The sequence below is a fragment of the Sceloporus occidentalis genome, unplaced genomic scaffold (genome assembly GCF_023333645.1).
Source record: "Sceloporus occidentalis isolate IW3139 unplaced genomic scaffold, rSceOcc1.0.p SCAF_1, whole genome shotgun sequence".
NCBI classification, from domain to species: Eukaryota; Metazoa; Chordata; class Lepidosauria; order Squamata; family Phrynosomatidae; genus Sceloporus; species Sceloporus occidentalis.
Genome location: NW_028316981.1, coordinates 42930146 through 42952895, shown reverse-complemented (window position 1 = coordinate 42952895; position 22750 = coordinate 42930146). Strand labels below are relative to the sequence as shown.

Below are 22750 nucleotides of genomic sequence, written 5' to 3'. Positions count from 1 at the left end.
TTGTTCAACTCTGGCTGAGATCGTACAGTTCTTCTGTGCAGCATTGATATATGTGATGGTGGTGGTGGTGGTGGTGGTAAATTACACAACCCCTAACTAAACCCCAAGATAGTGCAACATGTGGATCAATGGTCAATGTGCAAGACTGACAATCAGTTGTGAAATTGTAAGGTACAGTGTTCAAAGGCAATGGCAATACATAGAGTCACATGCTACGCTCTGTACTTCAATGAGCTTCAGCTTGCATAACAATTCCACATGTGCAACTCCACTTACATTGCCATCATCTGGATGTTGTTAAAAATATAGCCACTCTTCATGAATAACTTACAGTTGTCACTAAAAAGATGTAATTATTTGCTAATTTTCTTCTTTCAGCAAGTAATTTGAGCCATTTTGTTCCTACCAGGAGAACATCTTCAAAAATTGCAGTTTTTAAAGCATATATGCAGTTCAGGACTTATTCTGTGCAAAGTGTACATCCTTTTTTATTTTTCTTACAGGAAGTCCTGTTTCCTTTGCAGATAATTCTGTTTTCTGAACAAAGAAAACATGTACAAACTTTGCTCTGAATAAGACCTTGGCTGTGAAAATTCTCATTCGTTCATGTTGTAATGGTTTTTCAGCATTTCAGACACATGTTTTACAAGAACTGTTCAAATGTTTCAAAGTATTCTTTCCATCTGTACTTATGAATTTGTCCTGTGTTTTGTATTTTGGTGAGGTACTTAAATTTCCTTCCTAGAAAGGTCTACTGCATTCACTGAACTGCTAGAGTTTTCTATCAGGAAAAAAGAATTCTAAGTACCTCACCAAACTGCAGTATTCTACTGGATGGAACCATGATAGCTAATCTGTGAATGCTACCATTTGTGTTAATGTAGATTCACTCTTAAACAGCTTGTGAAAAGGATCCAGATTTCCTGTCAGAATGGCTCAAATCAGTTTAGGCTCCTGTCAATCAATAACTTTTTTTTTTTGTCTATGGCACAACACCAAATCATTTTGATAATCTAGTGTATCTAGTAGAACAAATTGTATGATACTGACATACTTATATTAGGCAAATTAATTGCAAAGGTTAGTAATGTAGGAACAAAACCAGATGGATCAAATGCTGGATCAACAATAGTAGTGGCAGCTATGACGACTAATCCCTTTGTGATCCAGTGCTGACATCTTTAGTCATTTGCAGATACTCTTTTTGGCAGCTATTATGAAAATAGCAAGTTTGAATGTAATGGATTTAGAACAATCTGCCAACAGGTCATAAATAATATCAGGCAACATCCAACTTGCCCTCACTCTCAAGAGGTCCCAAGAAATGCTTCCTGCAGTCACTATGTAATAGGCAGTGTATTAAATAGTGAACTATGTCCTCCCCTTCCCCAGAGCCACAAACATATAGTTGCTGTGTATAGGGGATCCCTTTATACCTTCCCTCCAGGTGAGTTGATAGCAGTGTTTGAAAATGGAGGGCAGTAAAGGCTTTTCTAAGAGCAACAAAGGTTAAATCTTGGAAATACTTGTTCTCATTTTAGAAGGCTGTACCATGGGGAGAACACTTGTTGTTGGCTAGCAAGCACAATTTCATGAGAATCAAACTCAAAAATCCTCTCTCTAATAATATTTTCATCCTTCTGGATAAAAGAAGTCCAGACATCCTCCAAATAAGAGTGGGACAATGAAGACCAATAATGGGCCCTTCCGTCCCAAGCATTTGGCCTCCTGTCACATTTTGAGAACTGTAGTTCTGGATTTCCAGACAGCATTTTGTCCTTTTTAAACTTTCATTTTTTGTTAGGGAAGGCAGTGAACACAATCAGCATCTTTAAAGGTTATATATAAGGTCACCCCTGCTGCTGCAGAGTCTGTAAACAATGACAAGAGCAGGAAAAGAGCCTTCTTCCTTAAGATAATAAGCGGATATGTCTTGGGAGGTCTGAGGGGGGAAAATGTCTAGCTAGGCTTGCTTTAAGGAGAAGTCAACACATAAAGGCCAGGCACACACAGAAAAGCATAAGCCTACCGGAGGCATAATTTATCTTTGTCATGTATCAATGGAGTTGGCCTTTATTTGAAAAGCAATCCCATTAATGAGATTACTACTGCTGAAGTTCTTCAGCATATTCAGAAAGAATCTATAGAGTCTCTTGCATTGAAAGGCCTCTCTCTCTCTCTCTCTCTCTGCATATCTTAATATTGGTTCAAAATACCACTATGGATAGTTTATCGGATTACAAAAACAAACAAGATAAACAACCAAATTATATAGACCCTTGAGGTTTTTAAAAGAAGTATAAGACATTAAAAAAATCTATGGTCAAACAGTAATAAAAATATGTCATTTTTACCAGACAGCTGTTTTCTTTTTTAATCTAAAGGGGAACCACACACAAACACAGACAGTTTTAAAAGAGCAAATGGATACTGTCAAAAAGCCCCCAAGAGATTTTGTTCTCTTTACCTCCACCTTCCTTTTTTATTTTTCTCAATCTCATCTGTTTATTTTTCCATTTAGTAATCACAGTAAAGAAGATAGCCAAGCTATAAAGATCCAAGAACAGGTGGAATGAGGAGATAATTTGCAAGGCCCGATGTTATTATGTTCAGAAAACATAGCATCTCTGATTTGATAGCTTAATGATAACCTAATTTGCTTGGCCTTATTTATGCATGTGTCCACTTGGTTTAACAGATACACTTCCCATGTCAGAGAAAATGCACATTAGTGATCAAATATATCTGAAAAGAGCCTAGACAGACCAAATGTCAAAGAAAGTTCTTTTCAGCCATTAACAATTTTTGCTCAGCTTGTTGAAATGCTAGTCTTTGAGCATAACATATACTGTCCAGAATGGAGCAATATTTTTTAAAAGCAGATTTGGCATGCAACTGTTACTCTGTTTCTTATGGCCAAAAGCTATACTGTTACATTATCTTATTTATGTTCTGAGGGGATGATTGCCTTGTGGATAAAAGGATATTATTTTATTTTGAAAATAGGATCGAAGATACAAAAAAACAAAGCACAGATTCCTAAAACACAGCATTGATAGGTCCCTTTAGTCTTCCCCCAAGCAAAACTCTATCCCAGATTGGGAGCATGAGCTAACCTTGTCATATGGGCACCACAGAACCCAACATATAATCCAGGGTGAGTAACCGCAGTGGATCCAGGGACCATTTCTCTTTCATGGGGATCTCGTGGGGACACATGGGTTGCCAAAATTTCCCCATCTACTGGAGGACCCCTCCAGGCTACTGGAGGGGGGGGTGCTCAGCTGTAATCAGAATAGAGATGGGAGAGGCATGTTTTCATGTAGAACTTCATTGGTTTGCTTCTTCTAGAAATGCTTAGACAGAATGTCTCCGCCATTGCTCCACTCATGTATTAATATACAATTCAAAAATATTACAGAAATGTCATGTGCCTTTTAAACTCTAATTACTTAAGGAAATATATTTTTTCCTTTAAAAATGAATAAGTAACACATTATTATATTTTCTGCCACTTCCAGTCCTGTGTGATGGGTTTCCTACACCTGATTAATTGCCTAGAGCTCAATGTGGAAGAATCCACTGAAGCAAATTTCTTGTGCCCCACATGCAGATATACAAAATTCAGCCCCACTTCTCCACATGTATTTTCATCTTCCCACTTGCTTGCATCTTCCAATTAATTTACACCGTATGAGCAGGAGAGTTCATCCACCAAAATGGTTTTGAGTGTTTACAACACATCTATGCAAGTTTAGAAGACTCAGAGGTCATCTTTCATCCATCCAGAAGTCTCTCTCTCTCTCTCTCTCTCTCTCTCTCTCTCTCTGTGTGTGTGTGTGTGTGTGTGTGTGTGTGTCTTCCAGCCATCTATCAACTTATGGTGGTTCAAAAATACAATATAATTGTTTGGGGATGCAGTGACTAGATGCAGGCTTTCAAAGTCCCCTGGGGCCAATCTGTTCCCCTAACCCCATCAATTGCATGCTCTTGCTACATCCAGTTATCTGCAAACACTGAGCCTAACTGAATTTGCTAAGGATAAATTGCATTCTAAAGTACTTGGCCAACTCTCATTCTCACAGCTCTTTGGGCCCATCATTTTGCTTGATGATGCTGTTACTACAGGTCCAAGTGATATTCGATTATAAAATCTTCTCCTGTGTTTAGCTACCCTTCTGACTGACCTTTTTTGTTTATTTTCTCTTGCAAGCATTTTGCAAACATTGTTATAGCCCTACCTTTACATTTTTATCAAGTCTTAAATATTATTAAACATTTGTGGTCTCTTTTTATAAGTATCTTCAAGATTACTTGCTGTGTCTTAAAGATGGCAGAAAGCTGCCTCCAAGCAGTGCACCAAACCTGACAGCAAGTCGAGATAAATAAAAAAGCTTGGTCTGCTATGCATCTTAGAATAAATAAGTGGCTTGTAAGGAAAGTTCTGATAGATCTCAACATCGTCTAGTAGTGCATGAGCATAATAGGTCTCATACAGCTTTTGTTGAGCAATGATTCGTCTCAACATCAGGTAGCTGCCACACGAAGAAAAATCACCAGTGGTACTTCAGAGAGACTGAGCATTTATTGTCATTTTGGGGTTGTTTATTAAATGTTAATTAGCTTTTCCTCATTTAAAACTGTAAACAAGAAACAGTTTATGTCATCAACCCTATGGAGATGCTTTTGATATTTCTCAGGTAGTCTTATAATTGTTATAACTGTAATCATCCGTGTTAATAACAAATGGCTCTTTTTTTAAAAACCCTCTTCATTCCACTCAACTAAACTCAGGGCAATTTAAAAAGAAAGAAGCAAAAAACCCCTACAGCTAACCTGTTTTCTACAACACATTATGTGTGTCCACTGAGGAAAATATTCCCTGCTATTGGAAGAAATATCTGCCTCCCATATGTGCTGAATAAAAGCCCAGAAACCACTCAGCTTCCACTGTGCTGATTATACCTTCCAATTTCACTGATTCATAATAAAGGCCTTTGATTAGCAAGGGCAGAGACCCAGTCCATCCTGTATGGGGAGACATTGGTCTGAGGTTGAAAAAACAAACAAATCTCACAATGTGACCTGTAATTATTTTGCAAGACAAATGTAAATAAATCTGTGTTGCTTCAGATTTCTTTTTTTTAAAAAAAAGAAATAGTAGTTCAACATTTTGCTGTGAAAATAGGTCAGTGATGAAATCAATATAAAGAGCTGCGTGGCTTCTGACAAGCGCATAGACTGCACGGTCTCGTCCTGCTATACTTCTGTCATTAGCCCATCATTCTATAAATTTCCTTTAAACTGGATTGAGTTGATCTGAAATCCAGTTTCACCAGGCCTATAGAAGCAATGTGCATCAGAGACAGCATGAACTGTTTACTCCATTTCCCAGTTCTGTCTGTCCTGGGGAAAGATATATAACAGAAGTACAAAAATAAAGTATGGGCATACCTCAGTTAATAAAGCCTTAATAAGTTTTTTCTTGATTTTTTTTACATTTTTTTTATCCTCACCCACAGTCTCCATGCCCTTTCCTCTTTATCCTCTATTTAACTCAAAATGTTTTTACCAGCATTAACATGGTGAAGGGGGGGCTAGAGAAATACAGACTTCTGGTGCCAAGTTGCAGCAGTAAGCCTGTAGAGAACAGTGCAAGAAAGTGTGAACTAAGAAAGAATGACATTCTACTCTAGATGATCCTACTGCAGCTGTGTGTGTCTGTCTATATAGCAAAAAAAGTAGGTTGTAGCTCCCTCTAGAATCCTTTATTGAGCACATGAACAGCAAAGCAGATGACAAAATCCAGGAAAAACAATATAGTCTGTCACATCACCTCCCCTATGTTTAAAAAACATAGATCTGCAAGTTTGGCTGGCCTAAATGGAAGTCATGAGAAATGTCTAGGCTGGTCAAAAGGAAAAAAAATGTCCTTGGATGCATTTTTGAAAAAGCCCTCAAAAATATTTTTGTTTTAACTTTAACAAGTTGACTGTTAACATCTCTCTCCACTTCCTCAAGTCTCACCATCTTAGCATAAGAGATAAATGAGGGCCAAGCTGTAAAAATCTTCATTGTATCCATCATCATCACCATCTTATAAGGAATGTACATATGAATTGGACAGGGGAACACTTCATAAGCTTGACTTTCTGAGGTGAAATAACACAATAAACTTTGCCTTTCATTGTCAAGCATGGCAGAAGAACAAATTCAGAAATACCCGTTTCAGTAGTGAAAAACTCAGCAAAGCATTACTCAGTACAACAATTCCATACTAGCAATGCTCATTGTCAGAACTAAATAACAAACATTAATAATGCCCAATTAACTAATCACAATTTAAAACTCATTTCCCATTTGTTAAATTATTAAACGTATTTGCCCCTCTTGTTTCCCATACCACCCTTTTATGTTTTTACAGCTGGATTCTGTTCATAGAAAGTCCGCTCAAAAGGCTTGAATCATGCCTGCCTTCTCTCACTGTTATTGCACCACCTGTGGCTGAGATCACAATTTCTCTGCAATAACTGTTCCACTGCATATATCCCATCACATAACCTTCCTAATATTTTATGGCAGGAAAGGTGCATATGCAACTTCTGACACTGATAAATGTAACCAGATGACACACTGTGAATTTGGCTTATAGGTATATTGAAATAGCCTATAGCTATATCAATGTTTTTGTTTTGTCTTTTGTTTTTTACTCGTATCATTTTTATAGTCCCACATAAAGAACCAGTTTCACCTCAGTACCTTCATGTGTCCTTTGCTAATCAGTGCAATTACCATACATCTTCTGCACCATTGCTTTTCCTTGATTGTTTTAAAGCAGGTCTTGTTTCCTGCTGACAAGTCTCTAAATCTTGAAGAGAGAACTATATAGTGAGTTAGTTATTTCATTCAAACCTGGAGGCTTGTGTGGTCTATGCAAGTCTCTCCCCAGCTCCTGTAGGACTGCCATCTAAGTGCATATGTGTTTATTTCAGGACTTCTGGAGTTTGTGGGGCTACATTGGCATCCTCTTACTTTCACTGTAGGCTGCATCTTCCTGCTAACTACCATTCCAGATTTTTAAAAAGGGGGGGGGGGGGAATCACACACAGACATCAAAGCTTCCAGTTAAAGTATGTGGAGAACACACTCCTTATTTTTAAGCATTCTAGAAGCTTTTGGAAATGCAAGTTTGTGTTAAAACAAGGAATGTGCACCTTGTGTACCTTATCTTAAAGCAAGAGAGAGAGTGCGTGTTTATAGGGCATTCTGAGTGTTATATGCTGATTTCCCTCAATTTTTCTTTTCCTTCGAGCCATCACTTCCACCTTCTACATGTTCCAGAAAGTCCCATGCTTCCAACTGTTTAGTGGACACATGGGGTGGTGATGGAAAGAAGGAACAGATAAAATCTCTCACCCATTTTCTTCCAATGGGGGTGATCCACTCAGTAGAATTCCTTTCACAGGAAAATTCTGGTTCCAAGGCTGTACCTTCAGAATTCTCTAGGTCACCCAGAAAATATTTAGAGCCAGTGGAGTCACTAGGGGGTGCACTGATGTGCCACCGTTTAGCACTTGAAACTCTCTTGTACGTTCACATACTAAAGGCAGGGAATTATGGGTTTTGCCTAATATTTTTGAGCAATATGTTTGGATAATATGTTTCCCCAATTGAGGAACTGACGAAGGACACAAAACCTTGTAGCAAAAACTCCTCATACAGAAATGTGTTGCTTGAAAATGCAAATAAGAGAATGTATTTTAAAGTGCTCCTACATGAAACAAAATAAAAATCCATGCTGAGTGTTGACAGCTGGCAGTTCTGATGTTTGCTGGGATGAAACTGCTGTGGGTTATAGCCTGAACTTTAAAGGAGCTGCAAGCGATGCTGAACTTTTTTTGGGTGGGGGCAGGGATGACTGAGGTTTTGTATAAACAACCCCCAAAATGCATTTCAGGGGTGGTTCTATGTTCCTTTAGAAAATGAGTTGAGAACTATCTCATCCCAAATCTGCCTTCTGTACCCGGATACACAGCCACAGCCTGTGACACCATTGTCACTTGCTTGCTGCTTTGTTAGGGATCTGATTTTGCTTCTCTTTCATAAGGAGAAGGTGGCAGAAGAGTACAGATTTCTCAGTTTGTCCTTGCAGGTATGGACCAAATCCTGTGCCTGAAACTATCTTGTTCCTACAAATGCTAGATGAATTTAGAGAGGATTCTCCTAGGATTGGAGAGAAGCTGAGAAGAGAACTTCTGTATGCCAGGATCCAGCTGTCTGTGCACTGGACAAGGCACATAGCACCTTCTCGTAAAGGGGTGTGTGTGTAAAAAATGGCTTAGATCATGAAGCAGAAACATGGGGAAATTACAAAGAGGGAGGGAGGGAGGGATTAAAGGAAAAGGAATTGATTGCCATCTTGTAGGTTTCTGTTTAAATGTCCAATGTGAGGTACAGAAGAATAAGAGTTAAATCCAAAATACATGCCATTGGCTTTATCAACTCATTTCTCCTTTTCTTCCTATCTGTTCAAAGAACATATCTTCATGAATGCTCATGTGAAAATAATCCAGGAAAGCTCATGTGAAAATATCCACAAAAGCTCATCTCAAAATAAAATAAAATAAACCAGTTAGTTTTCAAGACATTGCCACATTTCTTTTTCTTTCTTTACCTCCCTTCGCCTTCCTTCCTCCCTTTTTTGCTGCAAGAGACTAACATGACTACTTCTTTGAAATCCTCAGGTATTGTACAGCTGAGCCTATACATATTTACTTTGAAACTTTTCCCATAGACTGCAGTAAAACCCCAAAATATGTCACCAAGAGATTTAGTAAGTGTGCAGTGTTAATACCCAAAATGTGTGAAGACTTTCAGGGATGTTCTGTTGGACCGTGTAGAAACAAAAAGGAGAAAATATTGTTAAAAGATCAGAGAAGTAGGACAAGGCTAGGAGATGGTTGGGCAAAAGACATAAATTGTCTCTTTTTCTAGTCACCAATGTTGTACAAAGAAGATTCCATGCTTCCAATGTGTTACTAAATGCTCATTAAATAACTGGTAACTTAACAACTGGATAGATGGTTTCCTATAACAACTTACTTTCTCTGAGCATCTTCATTAGGCTTTTAATTAAATGCTAGTTGAAATATGTTCACAAATAATGGTTGTGCCAAGGTCCTCATAAAAACAGAACCTTGCAGTGCAATCCATCTATGCCTGTCTACTCATTTGTAAGATCCATGGAATTCAATGGGCCTTACTCCTAACTAAACTTGTATAGAATTGCTTGGTTAATTATGTTAAACTTCAATGGATCAATGTACTGATTGAGTGGCAGTCTGCTTTTCTCTCTCTTATTTTTGTAGAGCTTGCTAACTGATAGTGTGCTATGAAAATTTAATACCCAGTTTCTTCTATTTCCATTATTCATAATGAGCTTCTTCCTTTAACAAACAAACACATTCCAATATTCTGTCTATACTGCAAATCACAAGATCCAATCGTGTCCATGGAAATGGTGTTTCTTAATAATTGGATGGGATTAAGAGAGGCGAGATCTATAAAGACACCCACTTTCTCTTCATGTTTCTCATTGCCAGTGCTGACTTAATTTATTCACTTATTTATTAAACATGTTTCTCCCCAAGGAATAGCTGATCCCAATTAGGAGCTGTAGTTCTAAATGATAAAAATAAGGATTCCAGTAAAGGCACTAATTGGCAAGTATGTTCTTTAAAGACCATCATGAATTTGAATATCCTGTAACACTGCTTGTATTAATAGCTACATAACACAGGACACACAATTTCCCATTAACTACGTTTGCATTTCATCTCTCCTGTATGTCCAATGCAAATTTTCTTCCTAGTGTCTTGGTTAATACAGGCTCATCATGAACAGAATGGTGCTGAGAGAGGTTAACTCCAGAATGGGAAAGCAAAGGCAGTAATTACATACAAACACCAAATGACAAATAAACAGCTGTTAGAACAACCAAGGAAAAATGGCACCCCAAAATTAGAAAAATTGCTAGGGAGAGAACAAAGTGCCAGGCAACAGGCTGGCTAAGAGGCTATTATGAATTTAAAGAGCAAACAACATCCAAGTATCTGAAATGGTGAAAAAGCCGAATGAAAGCTTTAGGGATGTGTTGCAAAAGGGACAAAATCACTCACATCTAAGTACCTTTAATCATATAAACCACCATCTTATCAATCTTCACAACTCTGTAAGATATGTCAATACATTATTCCCATATTATAAACATGAGAAAGCATTTATTTATTTGTGTAGTACCCCACCTTTCTCTCAAAGTTGGGATGCAAAGTAGCCTGCAGCATATTAACACATATAAGAAAACATAAATAATAACATTATCAAAATACTTATGAAAATACCTTAAAACATCACTTTAATAAAGGGTCAAAACAGACCCCCGCAAAGGGGCAGCTTGATGCTGCCCGTTTGAATGCCTGATTGGGGCCACAGCAACTGCATGCCATGGCCCCAATCTGACTTTTTTCCAGCACAAAAACAAGTGGCAAAATGCCGCTCCTTTTTGCATCGGAAAAGGGTGGCTTTTCCACCATGGCAGCAGCTTTTCTGCACTCCTGCAGTGGGCAGCATATGAACACCATGCCACCAGAGCACCGCAATGCTGCCTGCCATGTGGGTGGGTGGGCGGCTTGGGGACAACATCAGGGTGTGCGACATCTAAACGCCATGCCCCTACATTGGGATATTGTGCCGATCTGTTTTGCACCAAAGTCCATTTGGACCCAATTACTTATTAAAGTAAATTAAATTCATCCATCTCTCATTTTATTTATATCTCACCTTTTCCCCAGACTGGGACGCAACATGGCTTACAAAACAGAGAGATATCTATGGTTAAACATTTCTGTTTTAATTGTTTGTTTTGAAATGTTCTTAAATAATATTTTAATTTGCTTTTAAAGTTTTTATCTCTGTATTATTTCAAATGTTTTACCTGATTTCCTTTGCCTTGGGAGCCTTGCTGGACTCAGAGGAGATACATGAACACTTTAAATAAATATAAAAATAAATAAACAATTTTAGGACGTGAAAGCGCATTATTTTAATTTTGCTGCTTTTCTCTAGCCCCACCAGTAGTTTTGCTCCATTCCAGTATCAAATCAGGTTGAGAAACTATCCTCCTATCCCTGACAGAAATTTGGGCATACTTCCATGAATTGGAGTAAATGATTTATTTATTGTTTTATTTATTTAATGTTTGTTCCACTTTTCTTCCAATCTGAGACTTAGAGCTAACAGCCTCCCCATAATGAGGCAACTTTTCCTTTCTCCTATCGTAGGGTCCATTGCCCCTTACCCTTTCACACTACATAATTGTTGGTGTATGGTTTAACTTCATTTGCCACGGCTGAATTCTATGGAATCCTGGTGTTTGTAGTTTGGGGAAGCACTAGAGTTCTCCAGAGTTCTCTATCTGAGAATTATATTTTCCCCTCTTTAAACTGCAGATCCCAGAACTCCATAGCCATGGCAGTTAATTGTGCAATGCCAATTATGCTTCTATAGGGACCCAACCAGATCACAGGCTCAGTGCTGGAAGTATGTAAATTTTTGAGGGAAATGTGAACCAAGTAAATTTCTTTCTCCCCTTCATTGGATCTCCATGGGTTTCAAACAGGAGTTTATTTCACACTGATTAAGAGATAGGAGATGTTGGGCCTTCTGAATGCAAAGCATGTGCTCAGTTGTTGAGCTATGGCAGTATTCTTCCATTTTCCACGACAATGGATAACAAGGTCCTTGGAACTGTTTTTAAGATGTGGGACGTTCAACACTGGAAGTCATTCTTTTAAATTAATTTTGTTTACTTGCAAGTACCAGTGTGGCAAGGAAATTACTTTTCTCATACATCATCACTGAAATATCTTTAGCTATGAGGATTCTTAAAAACACAATGTTTTTTTAAAAATTATAATTAGTGAAATAACAGTGTACAATTACATAAAAAGCACAGTTTAAACACTGAACAACATCAATATAAAAATAGATTAACTACTCTACTCTACCCCCCACATCTACATATAGGGTACAGAATATACAGACAATACCCTGCAGCTCTAAGACAATAACTAAGCAAATATATTTAACTTTTCTGTTCTATTAAAATATTATTTATATTTTCTGACTTTAAAAAAACTTGTAAAAGAAGGAGGAGGAAAATCCTGTTCTTGAAAAGAAGTTCAGATTGGATATGGGCTGCCTACTGCTTGGCCACAGGGATGTCTGATAAGATCCGTGTGTTATGGTTACAACCTGCATCTATCCTGGCAGAAATTGGAGGTGCAATAATCTCAGATTGTAATCAGTTATTTTACAGTAACTCAGGTCCAGGTGAGGCACTACTGGTTTAGTCCTGGCAGATTCATGGAAGACACAGTAAGGACCACAAATTGCTCTCTCTCAGTGATGTAGGTACACCATCCTCATTGTCAATTGTTGACAAGAGCTATGTCTCAGGCTAGGCGAGTGCTGAGGGGTTGCCAGAAGCTCCCTCATATGTGGGTCAACCTGTGATTTGGGTGGTCCTGTGGAGATTATAGTGTGTATACTACCTTACTTAGACAATGGACTGACTATATAGACATATAAGCCTTTCCCATTAACCAGTTGGGGAAAAAAAAGCTGTCAAACGGAGCGGCCTCTCTTTTAAGTCCACAATTATCTTCTGAAATAAATGTAAACAACTCTTCCTTTCATCAGAACATCACATAGTTTGCACATTTTCACTGTTCCCAAGGCCAAGTGGATAAAAGAGGTTATAAAATACTGTTTGTCATTATTCTGGAGGCCTTGGCATATACTTGTTTTAGTTTAGCATAAAGCATTTCTGTGATTGTCTTATATACTTCAGCCTCTCATGGGGCCGTAAAATGGAACAGCAGATCTCAGGGGATTGTGTTTGTGTACAAGTGTTTCAAGATAAAAATATTTCTTGTAGCATTTCTGTTCTGTTTGTTAACTTCACTCCCTCCCTCCCAGTCGATACAACGCTATGAATGCTAACCACACGCTGCAGGTTATTATACAGCAAACCTGACAAACAACATCTGAGAAATACACCCAAACATTTTCTATTTTTTAAAAAAGATTTTATTTCCCCTAACTGTGAAGTAAGTGGGTCTTGCAGGTGTCCTGAACTGCTATAGCTATTTCTGGGTAAATTTAAGAACAATCTGATGGGGTGCCATCCTATGATCATAGATAGGATCATGGCACAGGACAAGGAGTGGAGAGGAACATGTCAAAGTGACCAAATCCTTGTAATGCCTACTTTCATCTTACTTTACTGTACAAATAATGGCTTTAACATGGCAAATGCTGTTGTGTTAATCCTTTGTATACTGAGAGAAGACAAACAGTTTCACCTGAAAATACATTGCTTATGTAAAAACCATTCTTTTCTAATATGATGGTTACTAAACATACTTGTAGGAAGACTCTGTGTGTGTATGTGAGCATGAACGCATGTGCCATTAGCAATATTAATTGGGCCATATTTTTGATGTGGTAGCTTTGTTTTTATGTTATGTCCTATCTGCTTCAAGGAATCCAACAGTTCCATCAGGGGCTAGCCTGAAGAAGAAGAGCCCTCCCTCCGGTCCATCTGTCTTGGTCCAGGCCTCAGAGGGAGAGAAGAATGCTGGACCTGATTCCCTCCCCCCCTCATCATTCCCTTCTCCTTTTGTGTCGTGTCTTTTAGATTGTAAGCCTGTGGGCAGGGAACTGTCTGTTATCCCCTCTATTGTAAACCGCTTGGATTCCCAGTGATTGGGCGGTATATAAATAAAACCTATTATTATTATTATTATTATTATTATTATGTATTTACAACATACCTATAAAACAAGCTATCTAGGAATCACATAATTATTTGTATTTGTTTTCAAATAATTATGTGATTCCTAGATAGCTTGTTTTATAGGTATGTTGTAAATACATATATTAAGTAGATAAATAAGTATTCGAAGAGTGATTCCCAAAGATTACGTTTCAGGAATCCTTTGGTGTAATGTTGGATTCCTTGAAGCAGATAGGACATAACATAAAAATAAAGCTACCACATCAAAAACATGGCCCAATTAATATTGCTAATATAGCAATAGAAAATGATACAATGGCTGGACATGGATCCACTTGGGAGCTCAATAAAGTGGTTGAATTGTGCCTCAATCCACTGTGGAATAGTCAAGACAAGACCCAGTCTGGAATCCATGGGCCAGGATACTCTGGGGACAGCCTGGAGTATCCTGGGCATGCAGCTGCCCCAATCTCCCCCTGTTACCTAGCCCTTCATTCCTGTGCAGCAGCAGCTGTCTACATAGGCATCCCACTAATCTGCCTGGTGCATCCATTGCAGGTCTCTCATTCTGACCTCAGAACAAATGACTTGTTATGGCAGACACACTGGGAAGTTCAGTGGGATGCCCACACAGAGCTGTGGCATTGTGGGAACTGAGAGCTCTGGATCTTCCCAGAAGATGCAGAGCAACAAGTATGGGTTTTCCCCCCCAACAATTTTAAGACTTTTATACCCTGGTTCTGGTATGTAATGTGCCAGATGTTGTCTGGACTGCTTGCACCAGAAACAGGTTTTGAGACACGTGTCATCTGAACAGGCGGCACCAGAACAGAGGGGAAACAGGCCTTTTGGTCCATGCAGACCACAACCAAATAGCAATAATAATAATAATAATAATAATAATAATAATAATAATAATAATAATAATAATAATAATAATAATAATAATGTTTGTGAAGTCATAGGCTTTCGTGGCTGGCATCCATAGTTTTTTGTGGGTTTTCCAGGCTATATGGCCATGTTCTAGAAGAGTTTATTCCTGACATTTCACCAGCATCTGTGGCTGGCATCTTCAGAAAATGCTGACATGGAAGAAAGTGGGGTATATATACTGTTGGTTAAGAGGAAGCGATTTACATGTTAATCTGTGTATTGTTCTGTTGTTGAAAGGCAAGGTCTCAGAGGGTTTATTTAATTAATGATCCTTTGTCTGTTGAGAAATCCCATGACCCTGACTGGTTTTCATTTGCATTTGCTGGGTCTTGATTTTAGTGTTTTTCAGGACTGGTAACCAAACTTTGTTTACTTTAAGGGTTTTTTCTTTCCTGTTGAAGTTGTCCAGATGTTTATGAATTTCAATGGCTTTCCTGTGCATTCTGACCTGATAGTTGTAGGCAAGGTCTAGAATTTCAGTGTTTTCAAACAGTATTTAAAGTAAACAAAGCCAGACATAGCCAGAAAAACTCACAAAAACTAACAATAACATTTATTTATAACCCCCTTTCCACCAAAGGGTAGTACATCATAACATATAAAGTTAGCCCTCCCCATAGGCAGGCTTGCCTTCCATGGCTTTGAGCTTATGTGGAAGGCAAGTCCCGGCAAAAGTAATGGGGCATTTACCCACGCCGCCCTGAGCATGTGCCCCATTATTTTCAATGGGATTTGAGCTTTTCCCCATATACGGTGGGGGGGGGGAGGATCTGTAACAGATCCCCCATGTATGCGAAGGGCAGAGTGTACAATAAAAAATAAATAAAACACCACACTATAAAATACTAAAATACTAAAATAAAATACAAATATGCTAAAAACAAAAACAACCCAAATCAAAAATCCATAGCCTTTCTGTTTCTTCATAAATTTCTTCTCTATTCTGCTTGAAAACAAGCAACTGAAGTGTGGTGTGCCTATTTATTGTCTTCTGCTTCACCAAAGAAACAAACAAGACTGTCTGTGCCTTCTTCTTGGCTGATGTATTAATCGAGGACTGTCAAATGTTCTAGATTTCTGAACGAAAAATAGATCCCAGAATATGGGAGCAGAATGCAGGAAGTCTGTGGAACTTGTACATATCGTAATTTTGAGCACAATAGTAACTTCAAATGCCTGTTTAAACTCTAACACATAAGCAGTGTACTAGTGATGGCACCTTGAAGAAACTGATTGCTGAAAGTACTTGTTACTGTATGCACATGTACAAGCCTCCCTTCACTGTCCAAATGTTAGTTCCTCACAGTCAGGATCAAGTAATTATTTCACAAAAATAGAGGAATTTGTTCCACAGTTCTGGAAATGCACACAGGCAGCTCCAGAAACATTAAATTAATGTTAAGCATGAGAAAAATGAGAAAGGACATCTTTTAAGCTCTCTGTCACAAACACTCTTAAGAATGAGAAAAATGCCTGGATGCATACATTCACACATCTTCTCAATTTCTGTCTATTCTCTGCCTTTCCCCACAGCGCATGACAAACTAAGTAACAAAGAACTCTTCCAGTCTGGCCTAAAGAGGTGTTACTTCTTGTGATATAACTCCTTGGGTTTTATTGGATGTTGTCACCTCAGCATCCAATCACCCTATTCTGTTTGTTATTGCTTTTCTTTTTTCAAACTGTTTACAGCAATTTCTTGGATCTGCACTAGTGCTCTTCCAAAGTTCTCGTTTTTTAAACTAGGGCATGATTTACTGAAGTGGTTCTATGGTTTGAAAGCAAATTTTCTCCTCTATGAATTAGGATGCTAACAGAAGCCCAGTAGACTGCCCAAAGGGACGGCCTGTACCCACCCCTTTTTGTGCTGGATTGAGGCCAGGGTAACCTCACTGGCGGCCCTGTGGCCCCAATTCGGCATTTTCCATTTCTCCCTGGCCCAGAAAAGGGGTGTCCTTGGGGCTTCATGGCCCTGGACATGCCAGCCCTACAGAGGAGAAAGGGGTGGCCCCTTTCTCCTCAGGATCATTCCCATGGCCATGAGGTTGTCGTGGGAACTATCTGCTCTAGGAAGGAGCTGAAAAATGCAGCTCCTTCCTACAGTGTTGTAAGGGGTGCATCACAGCCCTTATGATGTCATTTCTTGTTGTGGATGTGAAGATGCTGTGCGTTGCGCACGTGATCATGGCAGCCTCCGTGTGGATGGGAGACCACCATGATGATGGTGTCTGTATGTTCTATGGTTCTGGACCATGCAGCTAGAATCAGCGGCAGTACACCGCTTTGTGCTTGTCTGTATTGGGCCTGAGTTACTGAAAATAAAGTATCCCAGTTTAGCTATTTAGCTATAAGAATGTTAGGAAATGACAATGATGTGGCCGCTAGGTGGAGCTGTTGTGCAAGTTATTTACAGCTCTAGTGGCAGTTATATATGTCAGCATTTAAACAGTGCATCATTGGAATGTTGATGCAACTGTCAACTGTCGTTCTCAACTGTCACTGAGGGAGAGTGAGACAGTTGGTCCTTCAGAGACAGTGTGTCAGTTATGACAGTTGGTGTTACAGCAACTGCCTCTCTGTGTTTGTTGTTATGTACCTGCCTATCTGTTTAGTTGTTATGGTTGTTTGGTTGGTAAAGTAACTTATTTATTAAAGCCCTCGTGAAGAGTGAAGGCTTGTTAGTGTCGTTATCAGTTGCAGACATCTCTTCAGATTCCTTCTCCCTGGCGTCCTGTCAACGTGGTTCAACTCTGCAGGTGGTCGTGGTGGACACAGTGCGTCTTTCCATGCCCTAACAAGGGTTATGGATTGTCAGGACCATGTTGAAACAGGTCTGATAAAATGACAGTGATGTGACCACTAGGGGGAGCTGTGGCAGAACATATTACAGTTTCAGTGGCTGTTAACAGTTGACAGTTGAATTATGGAATGTTGATGCAACTGCCAACTGTCAACTGTCAACTGACATTCTGAACTGTCACTGAGAGACAGAGAGATGGTTGGTGTTAATGTAGCTGCCTCAGAGGTTGTGTTTATAGTCGGTTGGTGGAGTAACTTGATAAGTATCCAAGACAGGTGTCTGATAATCAATGTAATCTTTGTAAATAGTTATGTAACAAAGATTAAAGAACCCTGTTCTTGAGAGAAACCTAGTTGTCAAGAGATTCATTCCTGTGTGAGAGGAAGTCTGCCTACACAACTAAGATTCTTTACCGATTCCTTCTTCCTGGCGTCCTGTCGACATGGTTCAACTCTGTAGGTGGTCGTGGTGGACACATTGCGTCTTTCCATGCCCTAACAAAGAATACTTATCTAAGAAGTATTCACTATCAGTTATGCTGCAGGGGATGCAGTAAGAGTCAGGGCAGAGATGTGGTCCAGCTCCTCAGTGCAGATACGAGGGTCATTCAAGAAGTACTTAGCCTCACCACCTGATGGCACTGCTGTTACAAAAGAGTTTTACCACTGTGCAGTACATTCTTTTAGAAGCCTACTGTCAAAGTTTCAGTCAATTCCCTTCATTTGTTTTGTTTTGATAGCTTTTGGAAGCGAGCGTGTCGGTCAGTTTTACAAAAATGGAAAAAGAGCAGTATTGTTCAGTGATTCGATTCTTGTTTTTGGAACGGAAAACGCGCTGTGAAATCAAAGAGCGCTTGGACGTTGTGTACGGTGACTCTTCTCCTTCGATGGCGACCGTCAAGAATTGGTTCAATGAGTTTGTTCGTGGCCACACGTCGGTTTTTGATGAGCCACGCCCAGGTGCCCTGAAAACGGCTACTACAGAGGAAAACATAAAAAGAATCCATGATCTCGTGTTGGCAGACCGCCGATTGAAGGTTTGCGAGATAGCTGAGACTGTAGGCATCGCAGAAGGAATGGTGCATCATATTTTACACGAAGAACTGGGCATGAGAAAGCTGTCGGAGCGATGGGTGCCGCGTTTGCTCACACTGGACAACAAGCACAACCGTGAGACCACATCGGCGACGTGTTTGCCGTTGTTTACGCGCAATCCGGCGGCGTTCTTGTCATCACAACTGCTGGGTCCAACAACCACTGTCAGCAACTCAAACGAGCCCTGTGGTTAAATCAGACCTTTGAGCAGAGCAAGCCCGCAATTTTCAGCAGAAACGTGGTTCCAGAGCCAGATGAGATAACAGCAACTGGGTTTCTTCTAGGAACCGAAGCAATGAAGGAACCTCCAGGGACACACAGCAAACCGATGCCAGACTTCTACTGATAAATGACCAGAGAAGCCAAGTCTCCCAAAGTGCTCTTTATTCACAGTGCTATAATACAAATACAGATCTCCAAAACGCATACCAACTCCTACTACATACCCACAAGCTATCACTTGAAACCTCTGGGTTTATATAGACTCCAGACCATGTGGTCTCCCAAACCCAGTGAGTTCAGGTGTGTAACCATGACATGTGTCCCCTGTGTAATCCAGACACATTGTTTCATCATCCATGGCTACGTGCACTTAGACACCAAAGTGTCCTTGAGCCTATGAGCACCAGCTGTGCAAATCAGCCTTGTCTTTCTGCTGAATGCTCATGGCCAAAGACACACACATCAAGCATTTCCCTGTGTGCTGTTTTAACCCTTGATACTCCAACAGTTCTTGTGTCGTTTCATGACTGTCGACGAAACATGGATCCACTGGTACACACCAGAGACCAAGAAACAGTCGAAACAGTGGACTTTACCCAGCGAACGTGCTCCGAAGAAGGTGAAGACTGTTCTATCGGCCGGAAAGGTGATGGCCACCATTTTCTGGGATTCACAATGTGTGATCCTCATCGATTACCTCAAGAAGGGTAAAACAGTCACGGGGCTCTACTATGCAGACTTATTGGGCCGATTCGCTGCTGAATTGAAGAAAAAACAGCCCCGTTTGGCGAAGAAAAAGGTGCTGTTCCATCACGACAATGCGACAGCTCACACCTCCGCGGTCACCATGGCCAAATTGGTCGAATTGGGCTACAAATTGCTGCCCCATCCACCGTATTCTCCAGATTTGGCCCCCTGTGACTTTTTTTTTGTTTCCAAACCTGAAAAAGTCACTCGCCGGGAAAAGATTTGGGTCGGGTTGAATGAGGAGGTCATCGCTGCCACAGAGGCCTGTTTTGCAGACCTCGGGAAAACGTATTTTTCGGATGGGTTGAAAAAGTTGGAGCGTTGCTGGGCCAAGTGTATCGAGCTAAAAGGAGACTATGTTGAAAAATAAATTGCCACTTTCCCAAAATTTTTGTTTTTCTTTTGTAGGCTAAGTATTTATTGAATGACCCTCGTATAAATGGTAGTAAAATAACTTTTTCTTTTGTCTTATTTTGAAGTTATTTTACTACCATTTATATCTGCACTGAGGAGCTGGACCACATCTCTACCCTGACTCTTACTGCATCCCCTGCAACATAACTAATCATGAATACTTGTTGGATATCTTATATGAACGCCATCTGTTCCCGTCTGATCAAATCCCTTTAAATAACAGAACCTTGGAATTAAGGGTAAAAGAGAGCAATTGGAAGAACCAAAATCCCATAAATCTCCTGGCAGAATACCAATGAAAAAGGAAAACATTCCTGTGTGTACCACTGGTACTATTCCTATTTAGGAATGAAAATAATACTTGAAGGCTTGCAGCGTGGGATAAAAAGGACTTTCTTTTTCATGTCACCCCAATGAGCAGAATCCTCCTAAAGCCCATTTTTCATTTTTCCTGAATCTTTGAATCAAAGCAGGGACAACAACCTGCCTCCCATCCCAGAATCACCAGTGCACAAGGGCATCAGAGTCTGGCTATGTTCTGTTAGCTGGTACACAATGATGGCATCATAATTCAGGACCTTCTAAGAACTCCTGAGAGCTCCTGGAGGATGAGTAGATTGTTGTTCTCTGGCTATTAGTACTGATTATCCACAGATAATCTTCCTCCCTCTGGTTTTCCCTGTGGCAATAAATCGTTTAAAGAAGTACATATATATTCCATTTTCTGTTGAGGTCTTTTTTCTCTTTTGAGTATAGTAGGATGGCTCACCAATGAAAATTTTAACGATTTCTGTAGACAATTTCAGTTTAAAAAACTAATTCAGGAAATGTGGGTGGTTTGAACAATGTTTCCTTCCCTTTCCTGATTTGCATTCTAACAAGCAAATCTGAGCACAAAGAATGGTAGTTTAGCATGTTTTATTTCACTTACTTACACCCCTAATATTTCACAAATTGGGGTAGGTAACAGTACTCATACCTTGATTCTCTAAACTGTGTGGCCTATAGGTTTAAAAACATTTTTGGTAAACATGTCTTGCCAGAATTGCACTCCAGAATTCTGGCCTTGTCTTAATTGTGCTTATAGCATTTGATGATCAACCATGAAATAATGAGACCAGACACAAATACAGTATATGGGAAAATAAAGGGTCATTTATTTGACCTATTCAAATACTAATAGACTTGACTTTTTGGGAAACTACAAGAAAGGGGAGCATCCTGGTGCAGATCCAGCTGGAGAACCAGGTGTTACCACATGACGAAAACCCCTCCAGCCTAGCCTTGGGCGAAACATTAGGCCCCAAGGTAAATCCAAGATATTGGACTGAACCCTTGGTCCAGTCTATTGGAAGGCAAACATAGGGCACTCTCTCCCAAAATCCTACATGTTTTAGGAGAGAGCAAACCCCTCATGTCAACCCCAAAGGCAGGCTCCTTTCCAACCCCCAGGTCTCTTGACCTGTAAAGCCTGTCCCAGTCTTTCATCCAAAGGGGGTGCCAATGGTGAACACTGAACTAATCATGTTTTCCCCCATTGCTGCCCCCTGGTGACGATGACAGCATCCTATTTAATGACTCAACAAGCCAGTTTTCCAAGTCCCAATACAAACAGTATGGGGTAGGCAAAAAACAAAAAAAAACAAAAACCCATTCAATGGAAATAAAAGAGGCAGGTCGTGTTCCAAAGAAAAGGAATGGCTGTCTAGGGGGCAACCAGCATAAAACACCTGTTCTGCCTCCTGTCACATGTTTCTGGCTTGGCTAATTAGCCAATCCCCATTTATCCTGGTCTCTAATCATGCAGACCACCAAATGCATACCTTCCCTTAAAGGGCTACACCGCTTAGGCAATGTCTGAATAAGTGAAATTTTTATCCTGGTGAGCCAAGAAATCAAGCTTTAGTAGTAGATGAAAGTGGGTCTGAGAACACATTTTCACGCACATTTCTAATAATAATAATAATAATAATAATAATAATAATAATAATAAATTATTTGTATCCCGCCCCTCTGAGAACAATCAGGGTGGCTAACAAGTTAAAAATATAAAACATATCAAATCCCTAGTACCCTCCCCCCCAGATATGAAACTGAGTTGGCTCAGTTTAGATGATCTGGAAGTATACTTCTAAAGATGGTTTTAAGAGCAGATCTTAAATTGTAGAGTGATTGGGAATGTTTTAGCGAGTAATGCTAAGAAACAAAGTAAAATGGAGCTTTGCATGGGAATGATCATTATGCAAAATGAAAGTGTTCCGTTTATTTTTGGTCAGCAAAACTGTGGTATGGAAGATTATCTGCTCAAGGATAATGGATTCCTGGGGTCCCCTCCTCCATGCTCCACCGGTGAGATCACTGTTCTGTTTTTGGACATGAGAGAGGGCCTTCTCAGCTGTGGCACCCCAACTGTGGAATGCCCTCCCACTGGAAGCCTGACTGGCACCAACACTTTTGCCCTTTATGCACCAATTCAAAATGTGGCTGTTCATCAAAGCCTTTGGGGCTCATTAATTCTTCCTAAATATGGTTGTACATATTTTTAAGAATGTCTAAGTTATTATTGCTGTTTAATATTTATTTAATTATTTTATAGTTTTAAGCTTTAATGCTTTTTTGTAAATTGCCCTTAGAACTTTGATATAGAGAAGGATATAAACATTTTAATAATAATAATAATAA

At 39.6% G+C, this 22750-nt stretch overlaps 1 protein-coding gene across 1 annotated transcript; it reads left to right on the top strand.

Moving 5' to 3' along the window:
• The first annotated feature begins 14934 nt into the window (after window positions 1–14934).
• Window positions 14935–20241, top strand: LOC149321340 (protein GVQW3-like). Its single transcript, XM_089496301.1, has 2 exons — window positions 14935–14960; window positions 18331–20241. The coding sequence occupies exons 1-2, from the start codon at window positions 14946–14948 to the stop codon at window positions 18877–18879; spliced, it is 564 nt and encodes a 187-aa protein (XP_089352427.1). The 5' UTR covers window positions 14935–14945; the 3' UTR covers window positions 18880–20241.
• Window positions 20242–22750: the final 2509 nt, after the last annotated feature.